The sequence below is a fragment of the Indicator indicator genome, chromosome 15 (genome assembly GCF_027791375.1).
Source record: "Indicator indicator isolate 239-I01 chromosome 15, UM_Iind_1.1, whole genome shotgun sequence".
Classification (NCBI taxonomy): domain Eukaryota; kingdom Metazoa; phylum Chordata; class Aves; order Piciformes; family Indicatoridae; genus Indicator; species Indicator indicator.
The window spans coordinates 1744222-1770644 of record NC_072024.1 but is presented as its reverse complement, the minus strand read 5'-3'; the positions used below and the strand labels follow the sequence as shown (position 1 = coordinate 1770644).

General features: G+C 49.9%; 1 protein-coding gene across 1 annotated transcript; it reads right to left on the bottom strand.

Annotated features, from left to right (window-relative positions):
- On the bottom strand, positions 1-25676 carry SUMF1 (sulfatase modifying factor 1). Its single transcript, XM_054387372.1, has 8 exons — positions 25503-25676; positions 21951-22025; positions 11482-11564; positions 9421-9543; positions 8401-8515; positions 7197-7310; positions 3407-3466; positions 1-789 (listed from the first exon to the last, which is right to left on the bottom strand). The coding sequence occupies exons 1-8, from the start codon at positions 25674-25676 to the stop codon at positions 679-681; spliced, it is 855 nt and encodes a 284-aa protein (XP_054243347.1). The 3' UTR covers positions 1-678.
- Between the last annotated feature and the right edge of the window lie 747 nt (positions 25677-26423).

Genomic DNA, 26423 nt, shown 5'->3' with positions numbered 1-26423 from the left:
TCTATTGTGTATAACATTTCTGATCATGATCTCCCTGAGGATTATTCCCCCTCAGCTGCAGAAGGCACTTTCTAGAGGAGCAAGTTATCTCACCAGAACAAAAAAATCATTTCTGGACCTGATCTTCCCTGCAGCAGGAATGCAACAGAAGTGCTGTGCTCACTGCCTGCCTGGACAGCTGTTTGCCAGTCCTCACTCTTGACTCCTTCAGTCTTTTAAAGCTGCCTAGGATTTAACTGCTTCAGATTTATTTTAAAGCTCTCTAGAAAATTAAGTCCCTGTAGAAATTCAAACCATGAAAAAAATTATTTGTGATTTAATTAAAAAATAAAACTATTTGATAAATAACTTCTCTAAAGGAGCTATTAATGAACCTTTTCCAACACACTCAGCTTGCTCACAGCTGAGTGCTAGATCACTGCAGGGTACTCTGGCTCCAACCAGTGCAATGCACCATTAAAAGATTTGGTCAGGATGAAGTCCAGGGCCAGGTTCCCCAAAGACAAACCCAGGGAGGTTCTCCAAGTGACGCTGAGTTGTGCTGTGTTGTTTTCCCCTCAGCAGGAAGTTCAAGCACTGGAGTTTTGTCTCTTCTGTCACCAACAAGTGACACTCCAGACATCTCTTCAGCCTGAGGTGGCAGTGAGCCCTCCACACCTTGGTGTGGCAGCCAGCTGGTCAGGGTAGCTCTGGCACGGTGTCTGCTGCGCAGCGGAAGCCCAGGTTGGAGGCAGAGCTGTCAGGAGTGTTCTGGCTGCGGGCGGCACAGCGATACCGATAGCAGTAAGCCTGGAGGAGAGAGCAGAGACCTCAGAGCACAAACAGCACAGCTGCTGCCTCCTTACCTGCACACAATGGCTTGGCTTGGGAGGGACCTGAAAGCTCATCCAGTGCCAACCCCCTGCCATGGGCAGGGACACCTCCCACCAGCCCAGGCTGCTCAAGGCCTCATCCAGCCTGGTCCTGAACACCTCCAGGGAGGGGACACCCACAGCCTCCCTGGGCAACCTGTGCCAGTCTCTCCCTACCTGTCAAGAATTTCTTCCTCATCTCCAGTCCGAATCTGCCCTCTTCCAGCTCAAAGCCATTGCCCCTTGTCATGTCATGTCACTGCAAGTCCTTGACAAAAGTCCTTTCCTGCAGCCCCTTTCAGGTACTGGAAGGCTGCTCTGAGGTCTCCCTGGAGCCTTAGCCAAGAGTTTCTTGGGTTAATTGGGCAAAACATTTCTAACATTTGGACAGCTGAATGAGCAGATCAAAATCGCTGCTAGAAATAAGGGAAACCTCCTCCCCAGGCCCTTCCCCAGCTTTGTTGCACTTCTCTGGACCTGCTCTAGCCCCTCAATATCCTTCTTGGAGTGAGGGCCCCAGAACTGAACCCAGGATTTGCACCTCACCAGTGCCCAGTACAGGGGGGCAATCACTTCCTTGGTCCTGCTGGCCACACCAGTGCTGATCCAGGTCAGGCTGCTGGTGGCCTTCTTGGCTACCTGGGCACATCCTGGCTCATCTCCAGCTGCTGTCACCCAGCAGCCTCAGGTCCTTTCCTGCTGGGCAGGTTTCAGCCACCCTGCCCCAAACCTGGAGCCTTCCCAGGCTTGTTGTGACCCAAGGGCAGAACCTGGCATTTGGCCTTGTTGAACCTCAACCCACTGACCTTGGCCCATTGATCCAGCCTGTCCAGATCCCTCTACAGAGCCTCCCTGACCTCCGGCAGACCAACACTCCTTGAACTCTTTGGAAAATAAAAAGCTGCTGAGCCTACCTGAAAAAGGTGGAACCTCCAGCTGAGAGAGGTCACCCAGCAGCAGATCAGATGAATCTGACTAGACTGAAGGCACCCAGTGAAGAGCCCTTGCACTAACAGTGGGGTTTGTCTGGCTCCACAGCCCAGTTTTATCACCTAGAAAAGAGACTAGGACAGCCCAGAATCTTCCCCAGCTTTCCAAATGGGTCACGTTATTCATCGCTGAACAAGAGTCTATTCCACTGTTAATTTAATCAGAAGTGCTAATTAACAGCTGACATTGATTTCACCTAAGAAGGGAATCAGTGGAGAGAATGGGATCTCACTGTCCAAACTTTAATCTCATTATGAGGATGATTTGGCAGCTGCAGGCTTTGAAAGGGAAGCAGAAGAGGCCAAGCTCTGATGAGGAGGAGCCCTGCAAGGAGCACACAGAGCTCCACACAGGAGCCGTGGCTGCTGCACCATGGGGCTGGTCACACTTTCAGGAGGAACTTCACATCTGCTGGCAGGCAAGTGGAGAGATTCACCTCCCAGCGATCATTCTGCAGACACCTGATGTCCCTTCTGCTAAATGAAACGTCCCATCCACATTGTCTGCAAGTGGCATCAAGCACACAGGGACAATGGAATTGGAGGCACACAGCAGTTTCACTTCTACAGCTCAAAGCCTCACACTGGGTAAAGCACTTTCTGTGTTTGAATTCCAAGCCAAACAGAGAGAGACCTTGACAGGCTTGAGAGGTGAGCCAATGCCAGCCTCATGAAGCTCAGCAGGGCCAAGTGCAAGGTCCTGCACCTGCGTCAGGACAGCTCCAAGCACAAATCCAGGCTGGGCAGAGAATGGGTAGAGAGGAGTACTTGGGGGTGCTGGCTGATGAGAAGCTCAGCATGAGCTGGCAATGTGTAGTCACAGCCCAGACGCAAACCATTTCCTGGGCTGATCCCCAACAGCATGGGCAGCAGGAAGAAGGAGATTCTGCCCCTCTGCTCTGCTGAGATCCCCCCCTGCAGTGCTGGGGCCAGCTCTGGAGTCCTCAGCACAGACAGGGACCTGTTGGAGCAGAGTCAGGAGGCCACAGCTGGAAGCCCTCTGCTGTGAGGCCAGGCTGGGAGAGTTAGGGTTGTTCAGCCTGGAGAAGAAAAGGCTGCAGAGATACTTTAGGGCAGCCTTCCAGTGTTTGAAAGAGGCTACAGGAGAGCTGGAGGACTTTGGACAAAGGCAGGGAGTGACAGGACGAGGGGTGATGGCTTCAGACTGGAAGAAGCTGGATTGAGGTGAGACATTAGGAAGAAATTCTTTCCATGAGCATGGTCAGGCATTGGAACAGGTTGCCCAAAGAAGCTGTGAAGGCCCCAAGCCTGGAAATGTTCAAGCCCAGGTCAGATGAGGCCCTAAGCAACCTGGGCCAGTGGAAGGTGTCCCTGCTCATGGCAGGGGGTTGGAACTGGATGATCTTTCACTTCCTTTCCAATCCAAACCATTCTATGAGTCTATGAACAAGAATTCCTTAGTAACAGAAGTTATTGCTCTTTAAATCCCTTAACAAGCCTCCAGGCTGCCAGGAAACTCCGTCAGGAGATCACTTCATTGTCAAGTGAGGGACACTCAGAGGAACGATGAGTATGAAAAGACCAGAAGAGGCCTTGGAACATTACCTTATGGCACATATAGGACCCCCCCTTCTTCACTCTGTCTGTCCCCGATGCAGGCCCTTTCTGTGGAGGAGAGGACACTGTCAGTGTTTAAAGAAGAACAACAGGGTTGAAGGTAACAAGCTGTAGGAACAGAGAGATGCAGATATATTCCATCAATATCCCAAGGGAACACATTTCAGCTGTGTCTGTCTCAAATAATGCTGCTGGGAAAGGATTGCAGACCGCTGCAAGCACTGAACACTGGAGCTGATGTCTTTGTGCTTTGGGAAGCATCTGGTAATAACAGAAGTGGTTTGGTTGGAAGAGACCTCTAAGATCACCAAAGTCCAACCATCAACCCAACACCACCATCCATGGCTCTGTGGTACTGAGTGCATCCACTGGTTCTGCCTGCCTGGGGACTCCTTGTATCAGGAAGAAATTATATTAGGAAGAAATTCTTTCCAGTGAGGGTAGGGAGACACTGGCACAGGTTGCCCAGGGAGGCTGTGGCTGTCCCCTCCCTGGAGGTGTTCAAGGCCAGGATGGATGAGGCCTTGAGCACCCTGGGCTGGTGGGAGGTGTCCCTGCCCATGGCAGGGGGCTGGAACTGGTTGAGCTTTAAGGTCCCTTCCAACCTAACCCACTCTCTGAGTCCATGGCCTCCAAAGCTCACCACACTGACACTTCAGCAGCTTCACATACATGAAACAGGCCAAAAAAAACATTTCCCAGAGCTGACTGCACGGAACACCCTCCAAATACTGAAGGAAAACCACACCCAGAGGCAGTGTCTGCTGCCTCCACGCCAGGCTGCCCCTCCACAGGACAGACTCCCTCCATTTCCAGGGCCTCTGGGAACTGTCTTCACAACACTTGCACTCCAAGACAAGCCTCTAACAAACACAATCAACTCAAGTAGCCTGCTAATCTCATTTGAAGGGAAGCCAGGGGAGAGCCAGCCAGTAGAAAAGTGACCTAAAAACAGCTACATGAGAATAAGACAAAGCAGAGAACAATGGGGCTGCACAGCAGGATTTCCCAGGAAAATCTGCAAATACTCAGCTACAATCTCTGCTGTTAGCTCCAAAGTAACTTCTGTAAACTCCAATTTAGGATAAGAAGCTTTATGGTCCTGCTGTAAGACTCCTGGATGTTTGAGCAGTTACCCAGAGATAACATAACAAAGAAATACGTGAAAAACCAGAAGAGCTTCTGCAACTCCCATTGTTAATTGCAAATGTCTTCTGCCAGGCAAAAATTGAGCATTGAAAGTTGTTTGGTAACAAAAACAAAAGTGAAATTCAGCCCCACTTCAGGCTCTGAAGCAGGATTGCAGCACTGAAATGCTTTGCCACCTGCCAAAATCTGGTACAGTGCTCCCCAGCAGCTGTTTTATGACACAACAGAATCCTCCTGACAGAAATCTTTACACTGCAGGTGAAGACTTCATCACAAAACATGAAGCTTGAGGAGGGGAGATTGAGACTGGAGATTAGGAAAAAATTCTTTCCAGTGAGGGTGGGGAGACACTGGAACAGGTTGCCCAGGGAGGCTGTGGCTGCCCTCTCCCTGGAGGTGCTCAAGGCCAGGCTGGATGAGGCCTTGAGCAGCCTGGGCTGGTGGGAGGTGTCCCTGTCTGTGGCACAGGGTTGGAACTGGATGAGCTTGAAGGTCCCTTCCAACCCAAACCATTCTATGAATCTATGAACAACTGGCAGGGTTCTGTGAAAAGCAGAAAAACCACCAGACAGTAGATGGAGAAACAATCCCTGCCTGTGGGACAGCTCTTCATGGGCTGCATTTAATTCTCTTACTGTTGGTGTTTCCCTGTTGTGCTCTGCAGTTTTGCAAAGGGAAAGACAGAGGCTGGGACAACCTGAGGTCACCACAGTTGTATTCAGCTACTTATACATGGACAAGATCAAATGCAGTGACCAGATGAAAAAGAGCCTCTGTGAGGAGGGAAGGCTGAGAGCCCTGCAGAAGAGCAGCCCCAGAGGGCAGCTGAGCAATGCTCAGCAAGAGCTAAAGGAGCTGTGGGGGGCAAGAGGCTGGGGACAGACTCTGCTCAGTGGTGCCCAGGGACAGGGCAAGGGGCAAGGGGCACAGACTGGAACCCAGGAGGTTCCATGTGAAGAGGAGGAGAAAGTTTTTTGTTGTGAGGGTGCTGGAGCCTGGAGCAGGCTGCCCAGAGAGGTTGTGGAGTCTCCTTGTGTGGAGAGCTTCCAAGCCCAGCTGTGCATTGTGCTCCTGGGCAAGCTGCTGTGGGTGCCCTGCTTTGGCAAGGAGGTTGGAGATGATTACCAGAAGTCACATCCAAACCTACCATGCTGGGCTAATTTACATCAAATGCCCTAAAAAATAGCAAACAACTTCCAAAGTACTTTCAGGTGTCTGAAATTTCTTGTGACTCTTGACTATTATTTGTGAATCCAAGATGATCAATTAAGGAAAAGTAAAAAGAATCTGCGTGCAAAAATTCCATCCCTTGCTTGTAGCCAGCCACAGATCCCAAGAACCTCTCCAGTACCAGGAAACTGCTTTGAAGATTTTGGATTTTAAACTAAATCTGTTAAAAAAACTTTGTCTGAGCTCTGCCCCTCTGGAATAATTCCTATATCTAGGTTATGCTCACTTGGACTCTGGAGAGACTGAAGAGGTTGGCTCTGATAGTTCTGGTGCTAATCAGCTCTCATGTCTCAGAAGGTAACTGCAGCCTGCCTATGCTGGGACACTTTTGCACATGATGAGATTCAGTTTCCTTACCCATTTCAGCAGAAAAACCCTTTGGAGTTCACTTTGAAGTGCTCTGCCTCAGACTCCAAATTCTGACTGCTAATTTCCATCTTTCTTTTCATCTTATTATGTAATTAGGTTTGGATTAGGAGCTCTCCAGATGCTACTGGAAATGCTAGTGCAGACCTACAGCTATCTGGACCCTGACTTCTGACTTCTTCTCTTGCTAGACACATCCTGCTGGAAGAACAGCAGAATGTCAACCTCTGTGAGGTTTAGCAAGTTCCTCAAGCTACTTCCAGTTGCTGACTTCCCAGAAAAGCCTCCAGTGATGTCCAGCACACCCAAGAAAGACTACACAAAGAATCATGGAACAGTCTGGGTTGGAAGGGACTTCCAAAGGTCATCTAGGTCCAGCCCTCCTGCAGTCAGCAGGGCATCCTCAACCAGATCAGGAACAACAGGTACAAGGTGGAACCCAGGAGGTTCCACCTCAACATGAGGAGAAATTTTTTTGGTGTGAGGGTGCTGGAGCCCTGGTGCAGGCTGCCCAGAAAGGCTGTGAAGTCTCCTTCCCTGGAAACTTTCAAGACCCACCTGGATGTGTTCCTATGTGACCTGCTCTGGGTAACCCTGCTCTGGCAGGGGGGTTGGACTGGATCATCTCCAGAGGCCCCTTCCAACCCCTGCCACTCTGTGATTCTGTGTCTTGTTCTCTGGCAGGAGAAATAAAGCAGCACAGTTTGTAGCAGCACACATGAACAAACCCCTTCCTTTTCCTGCTTGAAACTATTTCCTCTGCTTTGGAAATTCTTGCTTTATGTATTGTGATGCCAGTTTGGAAGGACTCAGCTGCCAAGCAGCTGTGGAGGCCTGTCCAACTAAACCAGAGAGAACTGCTCCACAGCAGTTCTACAATGTGCAGATGAGCTGTGGTGTGACAGCTCCACTGCACCAGAACACAGCCCAGCCATAGCCAAGAGGAGCAAAGCACAGGATGTTCCCAACAGCAAGCAGAGCAGAGCAGCAAGAGGAGATTCTCTGCTTCATGTGACACCACTAAAACACTTACAGGGTTGTGAAGCTCCTCTGTGGAATGATGGACAGCCCACCAGTCTGATGTCCACTCCCAGGCATTCCCTACAATGTTGTACAAGCCATAGCCATTGGGAGGAAAAGCAGTGACCTGCAGGAGACAAGGGAACACAAGGACCAGTCCTCTGAGCCACTCTGCAGGAGATGAGGGGTTCAGCCCTAAAGACCAGGCTGCTGAAGGTCCATTTCTGCTCTCCAGGAGCTTCTGCCTTCACGTCTCAAAAGCAGACACCAAATTAGTAGTGCAGAGCTGTTAGCACTTTTCATGCTCCATTTAAACACAGTAGGATGGAAGCAAGAACTACTCTGATAGAATGGGTTGGGTTGGAAGGGACCTCCAAAGGCCATCCAGTCCAACCTCCCTGCAGTCAGCAGGGAATCCATCCGCTATGTTCTCAGCACCACACTTCCATCATGGCACACAGCATCCCACTGGTTCTGGGAACTGCTCCTGTTGGACCAGACACAGATCTGCACACAGCATTTGTGACCTGACCTCCATGGCCATGCTTAAAGCTTCCAGATTCTTCTTCCCATTAAAAGAAAACCAAGAGGCCTTGAGCAGCCTGGGCTGGTGAGAGGTGTCCCTGCCCATGGCAAGGGGCTTGGAACTGGATGATCTTCAAGGTCCCTTCCAACCTAAACCATTCTATGCATCTATGAAGAATGGCCATCAACTCATGCAGATTTCTCTGCTGATGAAACCTTTTGGCCTTCCTTTAATTACCTTTTAATAATTCATTCACACTCTTGAGTGCCTTTAAAAGCCCTCTCCCTTGTTTGCCATACTGGACAGATGCAACCCTTCCAAAAGGGGAAGTTTTATTATGTTTTTTTTTAAATTGTTGCACATTTTTTATGCCTTGGGAACAGTTACCAAGAACTGAGAGCTAAAAAATTGTATTGGCAGAAGTGCAGGCAGAAAGTATTTCAGCTTCTGACTCAAAAGTGACTGGAAAAGGGGGAAAGAGGTCAGTTTGAGAGGAGCTAGAAGTTCAAACGAATGCAATCATTATTTTGCAATTAGCTTTTAAAAAGAGTCCCTTGGTAATACTTCAGCCTGAAGTAAAATCTGTTGTACCTTTAAAAACCAAAAGGTGAAAGAGTATAGGGATGGAAACCACCAGGACCTCAATTAGAGGAAGAGCTAAGTTGATTAACTGACTCTGAGACCCACTTACAGGTGCAGTCCCTTTGTACCCATCTTCTGCAGTGTTGTTGGTTGGGAACACTCCCTGCCAGATGTTGGCATAATGTTGACCTTTTGGCTGAAGCTTGTTGCCCCATGGGAAAAGCCTGTTCAGAGACACAAAAGAGCAACTCCCAAACACCACAATGAAGTGAGACACTTCCCCCACACCACCCTTCCTCCTCTCTCTACAGAATCCCAGAATGGTAGGGTTGGAAGTGACCTCTGGAAATCACCCAGTCCAACCCCCCTGCTCCAGCAGGGCACCCTCAGCAGCTTGCCCAGGAGCACAATGCCCAGGGGGGGTTGGAAGCTCTCCACACAAGGAGACTCCACAACCTCTCTGGGCAGCCTGCTCCAGGCCTCCAGCACCCTCACAACAAAGAAGTTTTTCCTCCTCTTCAGGTGGCACCTCCTAGGTTCCAGTTTGTGCCCCTTGCCCCTTGTGCTGTCCCTGGGCACCACTGAGCAGAGTCTGGCCCCAGCCTCCTGCCCCCCACAGCTCCTTCAGCTCTTGCTGAGCATTGATCAGATCCCCTCTGGGGCTGCTCTTCTCCAGGCTCAACAGCCCCAGGTTGGAGAAGACCTAAGCCTGTTACTCCTCTTGTCTTTGACTCCTTCCCAAGCCCACAGTCAGCTATGGATCCAGTGTCCCCACAGCTGCTGGGCAGTGATGTGGTGAAGTCACTTCTTAAGCTCTTTTGCACCTCTTTGAGCCTTGGCACTAAGCTCCTTCTCTGCACCTTTCACCTCCTGCAGCAGCAGCAGTCCTGTGTCATGGCAATTTGCCACCTCTCCTGCTCTCTTGGCCTCTCTGCCTTCTCCCATCACTTGGATTACAACAGGCAGGGAAATTCCCTGCCCTGGAGGGTTCTGTCCAGAGTCAGGCAGTGCTATACTCACTGCACAAGGAAGACACTTTGTGGGTAACAAGTCCCACCCCCCAGAACTCCTCCTCCCCTGGCACACAGCAGTGCTGACCAGTGCCCAGGGCCACCCCTGTGCCAGGTACCTGTTTTCCAGGCCCCCTCGACAGCTGTACTCCCACTCAGCCTCGGTGGGCAGTCGTTTCCCTGCCCATGTGCAGAATGCCACAGCATCATTCCAGGAGACATGAAGCACTGGATGATTCATCCTGGGGAACAACAGCAACAGGATGAGAGCACCAGCAGAGGCAAGCAGTCTCACAGCTGTAGCGCAGAAGCTCTTTTAGAGGTGGCCACAAAGGGCTGTGAGGACATTTCCCAGCTCAGATCCAGCTGGACAGGACATGGGATTGCTCTCACACACAATGAGGTACTGAGAGCAAGGCAGAAAGATGCTGGCAGGGAAATGCAGCAGCAGACAGGAACAAGGAGGAGAAAATTAACTCTAGGGAGCTGTAAGCAAAAGCATAATGAGACATAGAGAAGTCCAGCATAAGGAGAACAGAGCTGTTTGAGAGAGGCCAGAGGAGGCCACAAAGATGATCCAAGGGCTGGAGCACCTCTGCTCTGAGGCCAGGCTGAGGAAGCTGGGGATGTTCAGCCTGGAGAAGACTCCAGGGGGACTTTAGAGCTGCCTTCCAGTACCTGAAGGGATCCTGCAGGAAGGCTGCAGAGAAACTTTTCATGATGGTATCTGGAAACAGGACAAGGGGGAATGGTTTGGAGCTGAGGGAGAGCAGGGTTTGAAGCTGAGGAGGAGGAAGATGCTTCTGACTAGCCTCTGCCAGCCCAAGATACTTCAAGAGCTGAGGCTGTTGGTCCAGTAGATACTGAGGACCTCCTATTAAACTCATCTGCCCTGCCTCATTTAACCAGCCTGTGGGGCACTTCCATGGGAAGATGACCAGCAGTTGTCCTAGGCTCAGTCTGCACCACACCTCCACAAGATCAGACCTCCATGGCAGGTTTCCAGCTCTCTCCTGCTGGCTGTGACCTAAATTCCTGTCTCCCCCTAACAACTCCTCCTGCTCCTCTCTCTATTTTTGCCTCAGATAATTCTTCCACTGCCCTTGGAGAACAGACAACGGACTTGTTACTGAGCACTTCACCATCAGAGGATGTTACACTAACACAGCCCTGGCCTCAGAGGACTCAAAACCATGCCAGCACCTACTAGATCTAGGCTAGAGAGTCTGATTTCATTTCAAACAGGAGTTCTGAAACTTTAACTAGAGTAAGGCAGCCAGAGCCAACTTCATGGACAGAGGTCAAGGCAGAGAAAGAGCTGCAATGGAAGAGGTCCCTCAGCATTGGTGAGGCCACATCTCAAATCCTGGGCTCAGTTTTAGAGCCCTCACTCCAAGAAGGACATTGAGAAGCTGGAGCAGGTCCAGCGAGGAGCAACAAAGCTGGGGAAGGGTCTGGAGAACAGGGATGGGGAGGAGCAGCTGAGGGAGCTGGGGGTGTTCAGCCTGGAGAAGAGGATGCTGAGGGGAGACCTCATTGCTCTCTACAGCTCCCTGAGAGGAGGTTGGAGCCAGGTGGGGGTTAGCCTCTTCTCCCTAGTATCAGGTAACAGAAGGAGAGAAAATGGCCTGAAGTTGTACCACCTCCCACCAGCCCATGTTGCTCAAGGCCTCATCCAGCCTGGCCTTGAACACTTCCAGGGAGGAAGCACCCACAGCCTCCCTGGGCAACCTCTTCCAGTGTCTCCCCACCCTCATTGTCAAGAATTTCCTCCTCATCTCCAGTCTCACTCTCCCCTCTCCCAACTCAAAGCCATTGCTCCTCATCCTGTCACTCCCAGCCCTTGTCAAGAGTCCCTCTCCAGCTCTCCTGGAGCCCCTCAGGTACTGGAAAGCTGCTTTAAGCCTCCCTGGAGCCTTCTCTTCTTCAGGCTAAGAAATTGTTTCACTGTTTTGCCTCAGGTGGAACATGCTCATAAACCTTCTTGAGATGGTTCAAGACCACTGAGCACACTGAGCAGTGCCTGTAACACGCTTGAGGATGGGAAAACAAACAGCCACAGCAGCAGCAGCAAAGAGGCACCTATTTGAAAACCTCTTCCCTGCACCCCCACTCCTGGTGTAAGCTTAGAGGGGTATTTGCAAGCACTGTGCTTTACTGAGTGGTAATTTATGACCTACCTGTTGGAGATACTAGAATCAGGCCCCTCAGGGTGCTTCCAGTTGGCTCCCTTCACAGGCAACCACCAAGGAGCAGCTGCAACCTAAACAGGAACAAGAAGAGCCAGGGCAGAAGGTTTCAGTTCCCAGCTGAAGGCCATTCTGAAGAAGCACCAAGTGATAAGAGGCTGCAAAGCTTTCACCCAGAGCTCATGCAGCCAGCTCATGGACTGCTTTGGGTGGGAAGGGACCTTAAAGCCCATCCAGTTCCTGTAATCCTCTGCCATGGGCAGGGACACCTCCCACCAGCACAGCTTGCTCAAGGCCTCATCCAGCCTGGCCTTGAACACCTCCAGGCAGGGGACATCCACAGCCTCCCTGGGCAACCTGTGCCAGTGTCTCCCCACCCTCATTGTAGAGAATTTCTTCCTGAAGTCTCATCTAAACCCAGCTCCTTCCAGTTTGAAGCCATCACCCCTTGTCCTGTCACTACTACAAACCCAGGTGATCATTTTTAATCTATGCTACAACAGGGAACAGCCCAAGCTACAGAAGGGCACAAAGAAAAATATTACCCCCCAAAAAAGCAAGAGGCAGACCAAATCCTGAGCACTTCTCTGAAGTCTTGCCCTCAGGCTGCCTCTCCTTCCCTCTTTGGTTCACCAGAGATCATTTGGGACATAACAGGGTCACTTTTCTCACCTGAAGGTCTAACACAAGAAACAGTTTCTTCTCTTAGGGTTGGTCACCCTGGAGAAGGCTCCAGGGGGACCTTAGAGCTGCCTTCCAACAGCTGAAGGGATCCTACAGGAAGGCTGCATCATGAGGGTGTCTAGAGACAGGACAAGGAGGAATGGTTTGAAGCTGAGGCAGAGGACTGGCAGAGGACTGCCTGGACTCTAGGCAGACTGGAGCTGAGGAAGAAGTTCTTCAGTATGAGGGTGGTGAGACCCTGAAATAAGTTGCACAGGGAAGCGTGGATGCCTCCTGCCTGGAAGTGTTCACGGCCAGGCTGGATGAGGCCTTGAGCAGCTGAGTCTAGCTGAGCTCTGAGCTAAGCCAGTCTTGAAAACCCTGATGAGATCCTGTAAGGAGGGTAAAAACCTGCATCTTGCCACATGTTTGCTTTCCAGGTAATTAACTCAGGAAGTTCAGTTTGAATTATTTGCTATCAGTTTCCAGAAGGTGGAGACAGGAGAGCCCTAGAAGTGAAGTGAAGCTTTTTTATTTCCAGTTGGCTTGAAGAGCAACATGTAGCAGACAAAACTCTCTGTAACAATGCAGTCATGGAGTGCTTCTCTCCAACCAAAAGCCACAGCTTTGGTTCTGCCATGCCAAGGACCTCTTCCAGGAATAATGATTTAGGATTTCTTCTCTTGAGCTCCTCTCAAAGCTGAACAGGGTCAGTGCACACAACACTGAACTATTCTGATTCAGAAATGCTTTTCTGAAGAACAGAGGCTTGCAGAGAACTGGAGATGAGGAAGAAATTCTGGACAGTGAGGGTGGGGAGACAGTGGAACAGGTTGCCCAGGGAGGCTGTGGCTGTCCCCTCCCTGGAGCTGTTCAAGGCCAGGCTGGATGAGGCCTTGAGCAACCTGTGGCAGGGGGTTTGGAACTGGATGATCTTTAAGGTCCCTTCCAACCCAAACCAGTCTATGAATCTGTAAAAGCTGGGGCAGAAACACTGATGCTAACCAGCAAGAGTGGTTTTACTCCAGCAGTTTGAGTGCTTGCTTCCAAAACACTCCTGGTACAGAGAGCATTTCCACAATGACCTGGCAGCAGCCTTCCAGTACCTGAGGGGGCTCTGCAGGAAGGATGTTTGTGGAGGCCTGTGGTGATGGGACCAGGGACAATGGTTTGGGGTTAGAGAGGAGTGGATTTGGATTGGAAGTGAGGAACAAGCTCTGCACCCTGAGAGTGCAACAGCTACAACAGGTTGCCCAGGGAGATAGTTGAGGCCCCATCCCTGGAGATACTGAAGAGATGCACCAAGACAGTCCATCTGATTTTTAAAGTCTGTGCTCTAACAGCTCCCATGACAGCTTTTCACTCTTCTCCCATCACTATGCAGAGAGATTTTGCCTCCAGGACACACACCTGGGTACCTTCCCTTAAAGCTCACTGTAAATCAATAGCAATCCCAGGGTAAAGCTGCAGAGTTGTTGACTTGAGCTCAGCTGAAGAGCCCCCAGGTCTGTGTGAGCTCCAGGCAAGAGTGCTGGAAACCCTAACAATGCTGCAGGACTCCTCCAGGCTGGGAAGCCATCCACACACAGGCTGCTGCTGCTCTCTCTTCCAAAGAGAGCTCCCTAGCAGGACAAGCACAACAACCACCACCACCTAATTCTGGCTCAGTATCCAACAAAGCCAGTGACAATCTCACCACAAGGAGAGCCCCTGCTCCTCAAAGACTCCTGAGCAGTGTTGGACCTCTTACTGAAAAGCAGCTGTTATTCACAGATGGGATCAGACTCAAAGCTGGGATCTTCATTCACAGAGATGCTCAACTCCCCTAGCACTAAAGCTCCAGAATGACCAAGCTGCTAAGCAGCTGCTACAGGCAGCAGCTTTAGAATGTGTCTGATATAACCAATTCCTTGTCTGTTTCAAGCTTTACTCTTTAATCTATCCTCAAGAAAGGGCAGAAATCCCAAGTTAGAACTTTACAGCTCTTTCAGGAGAAGAAAAAAAGCTGCAGTAGTTTCTCCATCAATCCAAAGGATCACAAAAAATGAAATCTTTTTCATCCTGATGGTTTCTAAGCACAACACATTTTTGTCAATGAAACTACTGAGTTTTGGATTAAAAAAACAAAAAAACAAAAACAAAAACAAAAAGCCCCCACACCTCTCTGCAGGAGACTGCAAAGACTTAGACCGTGCAAGAGTTGAATGTTAGAAAACATTTGTGTTAAGCAAAAGAAAAAAACCAGATGCTTTCAATCAGAATGGTTTATTTCAAACCCAGAGAAACAGTCTCTCTGCATGACAGCACCATGCATGCACAGCTCCTGGCTCTGCTGAGCTGCTCACCACATGCCTGCCAGCCTCTGCAGAACACTCAGAGATACATCAATGGCTTGGGTGGGAAGGGACCTCAGGGATCATCTACTCCAACCACCCTGCCACAGACAGGGACACCTCTCAGCTAGACTCAGCTGCTCAAGGCCTCATCCAGCCTGGCCTTGAACACCCCCAGCGAGGAGGCATCCACAGCCTTCTTGGGCAACCTGTGCCAGAGTCTCACCACCCTCACACTGAAGAACTTCTTCCTCAGCTCCACTCTAACCCTGCTCTGCCTCAGCTTCAAACCATTCCCCCTTGGCCTGTCTCTAGACACCCTCATGAAAATTCCCTCTGCAGCCTTCCTGTAGGATCCCTTCAGCTATTGGAAGGACCCTACAGGTTGGAAGGGACCTTAAAAACCATCCAAGTTCCAACCTCACTGCCATGGGACACCTCCCACCAGCCCAGGCTGCTCAAGGCCTCATCCATCCTGGCCTTGAACACCTCCAGGGAGGAGGCATCTACAGCATCCCTGAGCAGCCTGTTCCAGTGTCTCCCTACCCTCACTCTCAGGAATTCTTTCCTCATCTCCAGACTAAATCTCCCCTCTTCCAGCTTCAATCTATTCCCTCTCATCCTACCACTACAAACCCTTGTAAAAAGTCCCTTCCTGGCTTTCTTGCAGGCCCTCTTCTTCAGAGAAGCTACACAGATACCAGCAGGACAGTGGCAGACTCCTTACAGCCTTCAATAATGAACTGGAAACTTCTCCTAGTCAGCCCGTGACCCCATCCAGCATGCACCAAGGTGAGAAAGTTGTGTACCTGAAATCTACAGTCCTGTCAAAAAAAAACTTCTCAGAAGTCTTTAAAGCTTTTAATTGCTCTAAATCTAGTTAGTAGAAGAGCTAATTAGACAAAGATATTACAACATCACAGTTAATACAGCCAAGCCCTCCCTTGCCACTAATGAGCTTAGTTCCTCTCACAATGCTCAGCCTTCTCATGCTTCACTCCAGACTGTTCTGTGCACTGGCAAGGGATCCACTCAGCAAAGCAGCAGCACATGCTGCTGGAGAGACATGGAGGAGGGCCCAGCTCAAACACCTACAAGGGCTTGGAGTGGTAAGACAAGAGAGAATGGATTGAAGCCTGAGGAGGGGAGACTGAGACCAGAGATAATGAAGAAATTTTTGACAGGGAGGATGGGGAGATACTGGAACAGGTTGCTCAGAGAAGTTGTGGATGCCTCCTCCCTGGAGGTGTTCAAGGCCAGGCCGGATGAGGCCTTGAGCAAGCTGTGCTGGAGGGAGGTGTCCCTGCCCATGGCAGGGGGTTGGAGCTGGATGATCTTAACATCTCTTCCAACCCAACCCATTCCATGAATCTTTGTCACTTAGGAGAAAGGGTTACACACAACTGCCCCACAAACGTTCCACAACTGCTGGATGCAGGAGGAGCAAAGCACATTTTGGAGGCAGAGAAGCTCAGGGTTTGTTTTGGTCTGATCCAGCATAAATTTGGGATTAGGCAACTCTCTGCTCCAGGATTAAACTTTCAGAACTCACTGTTCTGCTTAGCACAGGCTCAGAGCAGAGTGAAGGAAAGAGGACACAACAGGAGAATAATGGGAAGATCCTAACAGCTAATTCCAGCCTACAATATTTCCACTCAGCTGAAGCAGCTGGCAGCAGTGCAGCTCCCACCCTCCCACCATCAGCATGCAGAGCACTCCAAGGTTTCAGTCTTCAATCCTCCTTTCCAGGCAGGCTGGGATATGCCACCTTTCACTGAACAGAGGAGGCCAGAACTGGACACAATACTGCAGATGTGGTTTCCTTTTAGCTTGTACCTTCCCAACACCTCTCAAAACTTTCAGGGCAGAGTTCTCTCTCCCACCTTCCACAGGCAGCTCCAAGCATTCACCAGCACAGCCCCTCACTGACAGTGCCCACTCTGCCAGGAAATGGTTGGCATTAACCTGCCCCTGCTCCCAGGAGTGCACCACAGCTATGAATAGGTGGCTCAAGCATTGGGATCGTGATTCAGCAGTCCCAATGTCAAGGAGCAGCTGCTGTTCCAGGAGACTGCATTAGCACAGCCCAGCTCTCAGCAGCTTTTGGCTGGCTGTTGGCACCACCTTTGTGAAGTGCTGCTCTGGGTCAGAGAGCAGAGACACAGCTTAGCCCCAGTCTGATCCACACCACAGCACCAGGGGCAGTTTCAAACAAGGCAGAGCTGTGTAGTGTCCCCACTGGAGCTGAGAGCCATTTTCCAGATGCAAGGAGAACCCTCTGGCAGATGCAGGCTTCCTGTTCAGCTGTGCCAGGCTGCAGCTCTGCTTCTCCTTTTGATCAGCACTCTGAGAACAGCACAAACCTGCCCTGCTTCTGTGTGGGGCCTCATCTCTATAGCAACAGTTGGTGTAGAGGTGGGAACAGCTGAAGTGAGTCAGGGAGACCTTGTAGTGTAAATAGTGTGGAAGTGAACACCACTGCAAGGCTCAAGGCAAAGCAGAGACCATAAAATCACAGAATGCTCTGGGTTGGAGGGGATCTTTGAGATCATCTACTCCAATCTCTCAACTGGACTTGGTTGCTCAAGGCCTCATCCAGCCTGGCCTTGAACATCTCCAGGGAAGAGGCATCTACAACCCCTGTGGACAACCTGTTCCAGGGTCTCCCCACCCTCACTCTCAAGAATTTCTTCCTCATCTCCAGTCTCGCTCTCCCCTCTTCCAGCTTCAGTCCATTCCCCCTCATCTAACACTACAAGCCCTTCTCAAAAGTTACTAGCTCTATCTTCCCAGTTCCTGGTAGAATCCCAGACTGGTTTGGGTGGGAAGGGACCTTCAAAGCTCATCCAGTCCAACTTGCCTGCAGTCAGCAGGGACATCTGCAACTACAGCAAGTTGCTCAAAGCCCCAAACAACCTGAGCTGGAATGGTTCCAGGGATGAGGCATCTCCCATCTGTCTGTGCAACCTCAGCCAGCCTCTCATCACCCCCAGGGTAGAACATTTCCTCCTTCTCTCCAGTCTCAGTCTCCCCTCTTACAGGGGCTGCCTGAAGCACTGGGGTCTGCAGTACATAGGCTCCCCTTTGCATTCCAGTTTCCTCTCTGAAAGGTGTGTGGAAAAGCAAAAGCCAAGCAGAGTAGAGGTTAAATTTCCTCTTCAAGTGGCACTAAGTGTCTTTGTCAGCTCCTGCACCTCGTGCATGTTGACATTTGCCCAGTGTCAAACAAACCCCACACTAACCTGCCTGCTCCCCCCAGTGCAGAGATAAGCAGGTGGTTATTGCCTGCTGCCAGAAGGTGCCTTCTCCATAGTAACTGCTGCAAGCACAACTGCTGCTGCCCTGCCTGCCATGTGCAGTGCTCACCTGAAATGCAGAATGCTTGTCTGTGCCCTGGGAGGGATGGGCTGGAGGCACTGCTGTCAAGGGCTAAAGTCATAGATTTCTACAATGGGTTGGAAGGGACCTTCAAGATCATCCAGTTCCAACCCCCTGCCATGAGCAGGGACACCTCCCACCAGCCCAGGTTGCCCAAGGCCTCACCTAACCTGGCCTTGAACACTTCCAGGGAGGGGACAGCCACAGCCTCCCTGGGCAACCTGTCTCCCCAGCCTTACTCTCAACAATTTCTTCCTCATCTCCAGTCTCAATCTCTCCTCTCCCAGCTCAAAGCCATTGTCCCTCATCCTGGCACTCCCAGCCCCTGTCAAAAGTCCCTCCCCAGCTCTCCTGGAGCCCCTTCAGGTACTGGAAGGTCTCCCTGGAGCCTCATCTTCTCCAGGCTGAACATCCCCTGCTCTAGCAGCTCCAGGTCCTCCTTGTGTTGAGGGCACCAGAAGTGGATGCAGCGCTCCAGGTGGGGTCCTGGCCCTGGGCTCATGGCCTGCAGAGCTGTGGGTTTGTATTTCCCTACAAACAGAGCTGAAAGCAGCACTTGACAGCTTTGGTCTGACCACAGCACCTTAGCAGCATTGCTCAGCTTTGCCAGTGAGTCAATCTCATGGCATTCTCAGACCAAAACTTCCTCAACCCTCATGAAGTACACAAAGTTGTGTGCTTTTGAGCTCCTCACTGCAGAATCATCTGGCTTAGAAGCAACAATTAATTTTGCTGTTTTCTCCAAGCCAAGAAGGAAAATGTCACTGCTGCTCCCCAGTGATCAAGCCTGGCCAAGTGCTGCCCTCCAGCCTGGCCAAGTGCTGCCCAGTTTACCTTTGGCATGGCAGCTTCACAGCAAGAGAAACTCTTGTAAAAGCTCTCAAATCCTCTTCCACCTCAGCACCTTCTCATTTCACAGACACAATCCCTGTGCTTTCTGCTCTAGGATGCATCCCAATGGTGTTTTACAGTGGCAGGGGATAACAGCAGCAGGCAGGTATCTGCCCCCTCTCTACTGCCTATGAAAGAGGAGGAAGATCATTTCACCAGAAAGGAAGAGAAGCAAAATATCTACATTTTGAGCTATTTCCCCAAACTCTCTTAAAAGAAAAAGATAACCAAATTAATCCTGGGTGCCAAGATGTTGCAATTCCAGGCTATGTGTTACCCAGGACAGTTAAGCCAAGGGCCAAGCACCCAAGCAAGGCCATCATTTGTTAGTTGTCATAGAAGCACTAATTAGATTTTTGTTCTGATCTGCAAGTCTGAGAAGGGATTTTAATACATGAAGCTATCAAACCTTGTTAAGCCCACACACAACTTGCTGCTTTGGAAGGACCTTCCACCCTCACCCTAGAAAAATCCTCTTGGATTACAACAGCTCCTGGCCAGTTCTACCAGCAGCACCCTCAGCTGTTACAGTGCCACATTTTTCACTCCCTGCCACCTTCCCAAGGCAAACTGAGAGGCCAAAACTACAACTCCAGTTCCCAGCACCCTAGAACAATTCAGTCATTGGCTGCTACACCCCTTTTTACTGCTTCCCTTCCAGAGGAGGCTTGGGTCCAGCCTACGTTCCTGCAGCAGTGGCTATCTGGGAGACCACCTCAGCGCCAGGAAATGCACACCCACAGCTCCAACAATTATTCTACGTGCTAAGCTGGTTTGCTCCTGCAGCAGCTTTCATCAGCCCCACCTCTGGGCTACTTTGTTGGCTGCTTCCTCTGAGGGCCTGCAATAAATGTGTCTGGTTTAAGAAGTGGAGATGCCAAAGTGGCCAAGTAGAGCAGAACCTCCAGACAATCCATAGCAGACTCTTCATACATCATAGGAGCTGGTATGGATCCTCTAGTTGGAGTTCTTCACTTCTTCACCTTCCCCCAATTCTTTCACTACATATGCAATGCTGCTTCCAAAACACATTCCTGCTGCTCTTCCCCCATATCCACATTTGCATTTAGCTCCCTTGTGCTTCACCTGGAGAAGAGCCTTATCAAAACACATCTGAGCCACTAAGGCAAAGGGAAAATACAAATGAAGTCCTTTTCTCCAATCATTTTGGTGCAAGGATTTTCAGCACCAGTAACACACCAGTGGCTGTGTTAATGGCAATGATACAGCCAAGGCTGAGAGCCCTGGGGCTGAGAGCCTGCAGAAGAGCAGCCCCAGAGGGCAGCTGAGCAATGCTCAGCAAGAGCTAAAGGAGCTGTGGGGGGCAAGAGGCTGGGGACAGACTCTGCTCAGTGGTGGCAAGGGACACAAACTGGAACACAGGAGGTTTCATCTGGACATGAAGAAAAAGTTGTTTGGTGTGAGGGTGCTGGAGGCCTGGAGCAGGCTGCCCAGAGAGGTTGTGGAGTCTCCTTCTCTAGAAACTTTCTAAACCTGCCTGGATCCATTCCTGTGTAAGCTGCCCTTGCTGATCTTACTCTGGCACGGGGGTAAGACTTTTCAAGGTCACTTGCAACCCCATACAGTCTGTGAGATACAGAAAAGCTTTATAGAGAAGTAGCCAAAAAGACCAGTTTGGGCTCCACTCCAGCCCCCTGGCAGAATTGTTCTGTTAACATTACAGCCAAGGCTGCAAAATTTGGCTGACACGCTCAGGGAAGTGGCTCCCAACTCAGAGTGTTTATACAAACAGCCAAGCCTGGGCTTACAGCAGGCTCCAGGGGCACCTCAGAGCTGCCTTCCAATAGCTGAAGGGATCTTACAGCAAGGCTGCAGAGGGACTTCTCCTGAGGGTGTCTAGAGACAGGCCAAGGGGGAATGGTTTGAAGCTGAGGCAGAGCAGGGTTAGAGTGGAGCTGAGGAAGAAGTTCTTCAGTAGGAGGGTGGTGAGACTCTGGCACAGGCCGCCCAGGGAGGCTGTGGATGCCTCCTCCCACTGCAGGTGTTCAAGGCCAGGCTGGATGAGGCCTTGGACAACCAAGTCTAGTTGAGGGGCACCCCTGCCCATGGCAGGGTAGTGGGAGTAGCTGCTGTCTAATGGTTCCTTCCAACCCAAACCATTCTCTGATTCTTTGTCATGAGAAACAATAATCCTCTAAACTGAAGTTGTCCTTTGGATCAAATGGTGAGCAGAAGTAAAACCCTGTGGTTAACCAAAAGCAATGAAGTCATCTCGGACTGTCCCACCTCAGCAGAATGGCATCAGAAGGTCAAAAGGGAGCACGAAAAAATTGTGCTCCTCTAGAGGTACAGTTTTGCTTCACACTTCCTTATGTCTAACTGAACTATTGGAGTTTCAGTCCTGCTGCTACCTCATCCCTGCCTTGTGTGCATCCTGCTTCCCTCTGTTCTTTCAGACCATGTTGGTTTCACTGAGATGAAACAACAAACAAAAAAAGCAAAGAAATTCCCATCTAGACTTGGATCCACAGCCCCTCCAAAATTACCACACTATGCACACCAGAAAGCTGCATTTCTGAGGCCTTGTTAAAGGGATCTGGCAATGTATTCAGACCTGAGGATAATCCTGATGGGAAGGGACCTCAGGAGGTCATTCTGTTCAAACTTCTGCTGCAAGCAGGTAAATTCACCCAGCAGATGACGAGAAATAATCTGCTTACTCTCAGGAGCTGGAAGGTTAAATGACCTGCAAGGTTAAGGAGGTAAATGAAGCCTAAAAGAGGCTCAGGCACATTCCCAACAGGAAAGGAGGAACAGGGGCCAGAGAAGCAAACAGAGTCATAGAATTGCTTGGCTTGCAAAAGACCTCTAAGATCATCCAAGCCCAACCATCCTCTAACTCAACTGTCTGGTGCTAAACCACATCCCTCAGCACCACATCCCTGCCTCTGAAACACCTCCAGGGATGGGGATTCAACCACCTCCCTGGGCAGCCTGCGCCAGTGTTGAGAACCTATTCAGTGAGGAAGTTTCTTCTAAGGTCCAACCTAAACCCCTCCTGGTGCAATTTCAGGCCATTTCCTCTCATCCTAGAACTTGCTACTTGTGAGAAGAGACCAACCCCTACCTCACTGTACCCTCCCACCCCATTTTTGAGCCCAGTTTTGGGACCATCACCCAGTTCAGATATCCCCCAGTGACTGCCAGGTAGGATTTGCCCTGCTGGTTACTCACTGCCTGGTGGATGTCAGCCTTCACCTCTTCACTCAGCATTCCTTCAAACACAAAGGAATCACCAAATTTCTCTGCCTGGGGAAAGAAAATTTAACTTCATTATCACAGGAATGTTATTCTCCAAACACCACTCATATTTCCTGCTTCTTTGTACCAGAGCTCAGGAAATTCTAGCAGGAATTCTCAGTTCTCTTTCAAGGAAGCTCTTCTGGACCAGAAGTGGCATTTTCTCTCTGGATAGCTTTCATCTTCAACAGCCACTGGCCAGATGGCAGCTCACAGAGCTACTGCAAATGTTTTTTTCCTTTTATTAATTAGAAATGCAGTTCTGATTGTCCCTACTGCTTTCAAATGCTACACTCACTGATTTATCCTTCAAGGGCTTGTTAAATTTCTCTTTTTTATTTTTTTCCTTGGGAACTCACAATAAAAGACTTCAGCCTTGTCATTTGCTGCTCCACCACGTGCAGTATTGTGAAGTGCTGTCACAACAACAATAGTTGAGTTAAAAGTAACCCAATCATTAAACCTAGCATGACAGACAGCCAAAAGAAGGAAAATCACAAATAATATCAATGCAGACACAAGACCAACAGGAGGGTTTTCTGTTCCTCCCTTGGTGAAGGGGATTGATCTACCAGGGAAGTCAAAACACGTTGTCAGAACTCAGCACGTTTGCCCTTCTCAATTCCTTCATCTTTTTGTAAGCATTCAGAGGCTGAGTGATCACCACCAGCTGAAGCACAGTTAGAAGCAGCACAGTTAGAAGAAGAATCCCAGTTACCACTGAAATGGCAAGTTTTGAGCATCTGACTGGTCTGTTGCAGGAAAGAAAGAGGTAAAGTTTTTCATAGATTCATGGAATGGGTTGGGTTGGAAGAGATCTTAAAGATCTTCCAGTTCCAACTCCCTGCCATGGGCAGGGACATCTCCCACCAGCCCAGGTTGCTTATGGCCTCATCCCTCCTGGCCTTGAACACCTCCAGGGAGGGGACAGCCACAGCCTCCCTGGGCAGCTTGTTCCTGAATCTCCCCACCCTCACTCTCAAGAATTTCTTCCTCATCTCCAGTCTCAATGTCTCCTCCTCTAGCTTCAATCCATTGCCCCTTGTCCTATCACAACAAACCCTTGTAAAGAATTTCTTTTTCCTCACCTGCCCATTCTCAAAGACCCAGGCAATGACACAAACAAGGTTATCAAAGAGAAGAAGAAAAAACTTCTTATTCTGCCCTCCCCTGCACAATATGAAAGATTGAGGCTGGAGTACCTCTGCTGTGAGGCCAAGCTGAGGGAGCTGGGGGTGTTCAGCCTGGAGAAGAGAAGGCTCCAGGGGGACCTTAGAGCTGCCTGCCAATAGCTGAAGGGATCCTTACAGGAAGGCTGCAGAAGGACTTTTCAGGAGAGCGTCTAGAGACAGGCCAAGGGGGAATGGTTTGAAGCTGAGGCAGAGCAGGGTCAGAGCGGAGCTGAGGAAGAAGTTCTTCAGCGTGAGGGCGGTGAGGTTCTGGAATAGGCTGCCCAGGGAGATGTTCAAAGCCAGGTTGGATGAGGCCCTGAGCTGCTGAATCTAGTTGAGAGGTGTCCCTGCCCATGGCAGATGGGATGGAATAGGTGATTTCTGAGGTCCCTTCCAACCTTATCACCTAAAGTGTCCCAGATTTCAGTCTGACCACCTCCATCAAGTGGGGTTTTTGTTTGTTTGGGGTTTTTTAAGTCTGTTAAAAAACACTTTTGGTTCCACAAGATGGCTGGAGATTGTTGTTGTTTTTTTTTTCTTCACCTTTCCAGTTTATTTCAGGTTTCAGCTGCCACTGGAGTTCAGTGTAACTTGGCTTTGTTTACCCACAGCAAGCAATGTGGACATTATTTAAACACACAAAAACCAGCTCAGCTGCATCCCTCAAAATAAAATCCTGCAGAATCTCTGCTGTTTACTCTAATTCTGAGTTTATTTTTCCAGCTTGAAAGGGGGCCCTGCATGAGGGGGGGAGAGGAAGTAGTTTAAGTGGAACACCCAGACTACACCAGCACTCTGAAACAGGCTGCAGAAAAGCTCCTTCCAGAAGGTGTGTGCAACAAGCAAGCCCTGCTCAAACTCCGAGCTGTTAAGCAGCCCTGTTTCATAACCACTGAGCTAATAACTTCCACACAGAAAGAGTGCCACAGAGAAAAGCAAGCCTTCAGCCCACCAAAAGGAGCCTGGCTTCCAAATGAGATCCAGTTTATCAAGTGAATTCAAAGTGGCTCCTTTGAGACCTGATCATTGCTAAGGCTTTTATTTCCCTCAAAGGGCTGTCAGGGCTGTGTAAAAGTAGCGTAGGAGCAGTCAACTGTCAGAAAGAATCAGAGCCTCAGGCTTCTTTCCTGCAAGAACCTTAACATATTCCTTCTGAATCCATTGTTCCCAGTAACAGGCACAAAACTATTATTAGACTTGCTATTATGTCTTCTTCAGACAGCAGGGCTTTGTGTTGCTCAGCTCATCTGCAAGGAGCTGTGCTGAACGAGCCTGCAGAGTCCTCACCTGTCCCAGGGCTGAAATCCCTTCTGCCTCTAAAATGATCTAACAACGTAGTTGTACAGGCACAAAGAGGAGACAAAGATAAAAAAAAACACCCCCAGAAAACAGAAACAAAACCAAACAAACCCCCCCAACCCCCAGACCTGTACAGACATGTTCAGCCATCTGGGAGGTTCACTCAGGCTGCCTCACCCACAGCACAGGGAAATATTAGTTCAGGGATCCTGAATATTAGATCAGGATCAAATTGCATCCTAGGCTGCATCCAGAGGAGTGTGGCCAGCAAGGCAAGAGAGGGAATTCTGCCCCTTGACTCCGCTCTGCTGAGACCTCACCTCCAATGCCTCCAGTTCTGGTGTCCCCAGCAGAAAGAAGACACAGAGCTGGTGGAATGAGTCCAGAGGGCTGGAGCACCTCTGCTATGAGGACAGTCGGAGGGAGCTGGGCTTGTTCTGAAGACAAGGCTCTGGTGGGACCTTAGAGCTGCCTTCAATAGCTGAAGGGATCCTACAGGAAGGCTGCAGATGAACTTTTCATGAGGGTGTCTTGAGACAGGACAAGGAGGAATGGTTTGAAGCTGAGGCAGAGCAGGGTTAGACTGGATCTCAGGAAGTACTTCTTCAATATAAGGGTGGTGAGACTCTGGAACAAGTTGCCCAGAGACATTGTGGATGTCCCCTCCCTGGAGATGTTCAAGGCCAGGCTGGATGAAGCCTTGAGCAGCCAAGTCTAGTTGAGAGGAGTCCCTGCCCATGACAGGGGGGTTGGAACTGGATGAACTCTGAGGTTCCTTCCAACCTAACCTATTCTATGATTCTGTGATCAAAACACTTCCTAAATGTAATACCTTACATCTCAGCCCTTTCAGACCCTTGAGCAGCAAGGCAAGACAATTTTTCTCTATATACTACTTCGTTCTAGCATGCAAACCCCAGCCAAGTGTTGTGACATCCTTCATAAGAGAGAACTCCAAGTGGCTTTTGCCAGCACAAGGTCAGATGAGAGCAGACTGCAGATCCTTCCCCCTTACCTCAGTGACATACCCAGTGGAGTTGACAAATGTCTCAAAGTCCTCATTGCTGACCTCATACTGATCCATGTAGAAGCTCGTAAGGTGGACTTTCCTAGCAGGCCACTCTCCATCCTGATGTATTTCAGGCTCATCAGTGCCCATTGTGAACACTCCCCCTGGAATAGGAACCATCTGCAGGGAAAACCCAAAAGGTTAGGAACATGAAAGACTGAGCAGTCTCTTCTGGGTCTTCCTCCTCCTCCACCTCATCTTGAGAGGTGCTTTTGCTTGGAGCAGCATTTCACTGACAAAAGCAACACAACAAAATGTAACAGTGGCATCCTGATCACCACCTGCTTGCAAGCAAGAGCAAGGAGAAATTAAATTGAGAACACAACTCTCACTTGCAGCTCTTTCTACATGGAATCTGTGTCATTCTCAGCTTCTACTGAGGTAAAAAGGAGAAGAAACGTGTTCCTCACTGTACCTGAGAGACAAGAAACAACAAAGAAACAACCCAGAGACCTCTCTATTCATCTCCAGATGAGCAATGTTGGCATTTCACTGTGTTCCTAGCAGGGCTTGATGTATCAGTGAAGAACCTGGAGATGATGACATTGTAATGGTCTCTTTTGTGCACAAGGCTGTGGTTGTTTGCACACCAACAACAGGTGGATTTTTCACTCAGTAAGAGGCACATGAAGCATTTTATTTCCAGCCATGCTGATAACTGGCAGGCAGACACAGCACCTGCAGCTCCATCTACCAGAGATGAGACAAACTTTCAAGTCAGTTATTCCAGAGGAGTGGAAGGCTGGCCCTGGGCAAAAGCCTCAAGCTTCAGAAGTAAAGGACAAGTGACAACACCTTAACTATCTCAGTAATTTGTTTCCCCCTTAAGGCCTCAGTCAGTTTCCAGAGGAACAGAACACAATTTCC

Bases quoted from the DNA above. Each gene is read 5' to 3' on its own strand.
- SUMF1 (XM_054387372.1), bottom strand. From the start codon at position 25,676: ATGGTTCCTATTCCAGGGGGAGTGTTCACAATGGGCACTGATGAGCCT. The intron at 3,467-7,196 runs GTAAGTGTTTTA...TCTCCTCCACAG, and splicing joins CAGAGGAGCTTCACAACCCT to AAAGGGCCTGCATCGGGGAC. The intron at 790-3,406 runs GTAATGTTCCAA...TCTCTCCTCCAG, and splicing joins GGTCCTATATGTGCCATAAG to GCTTACTGCTATCGGTATCG.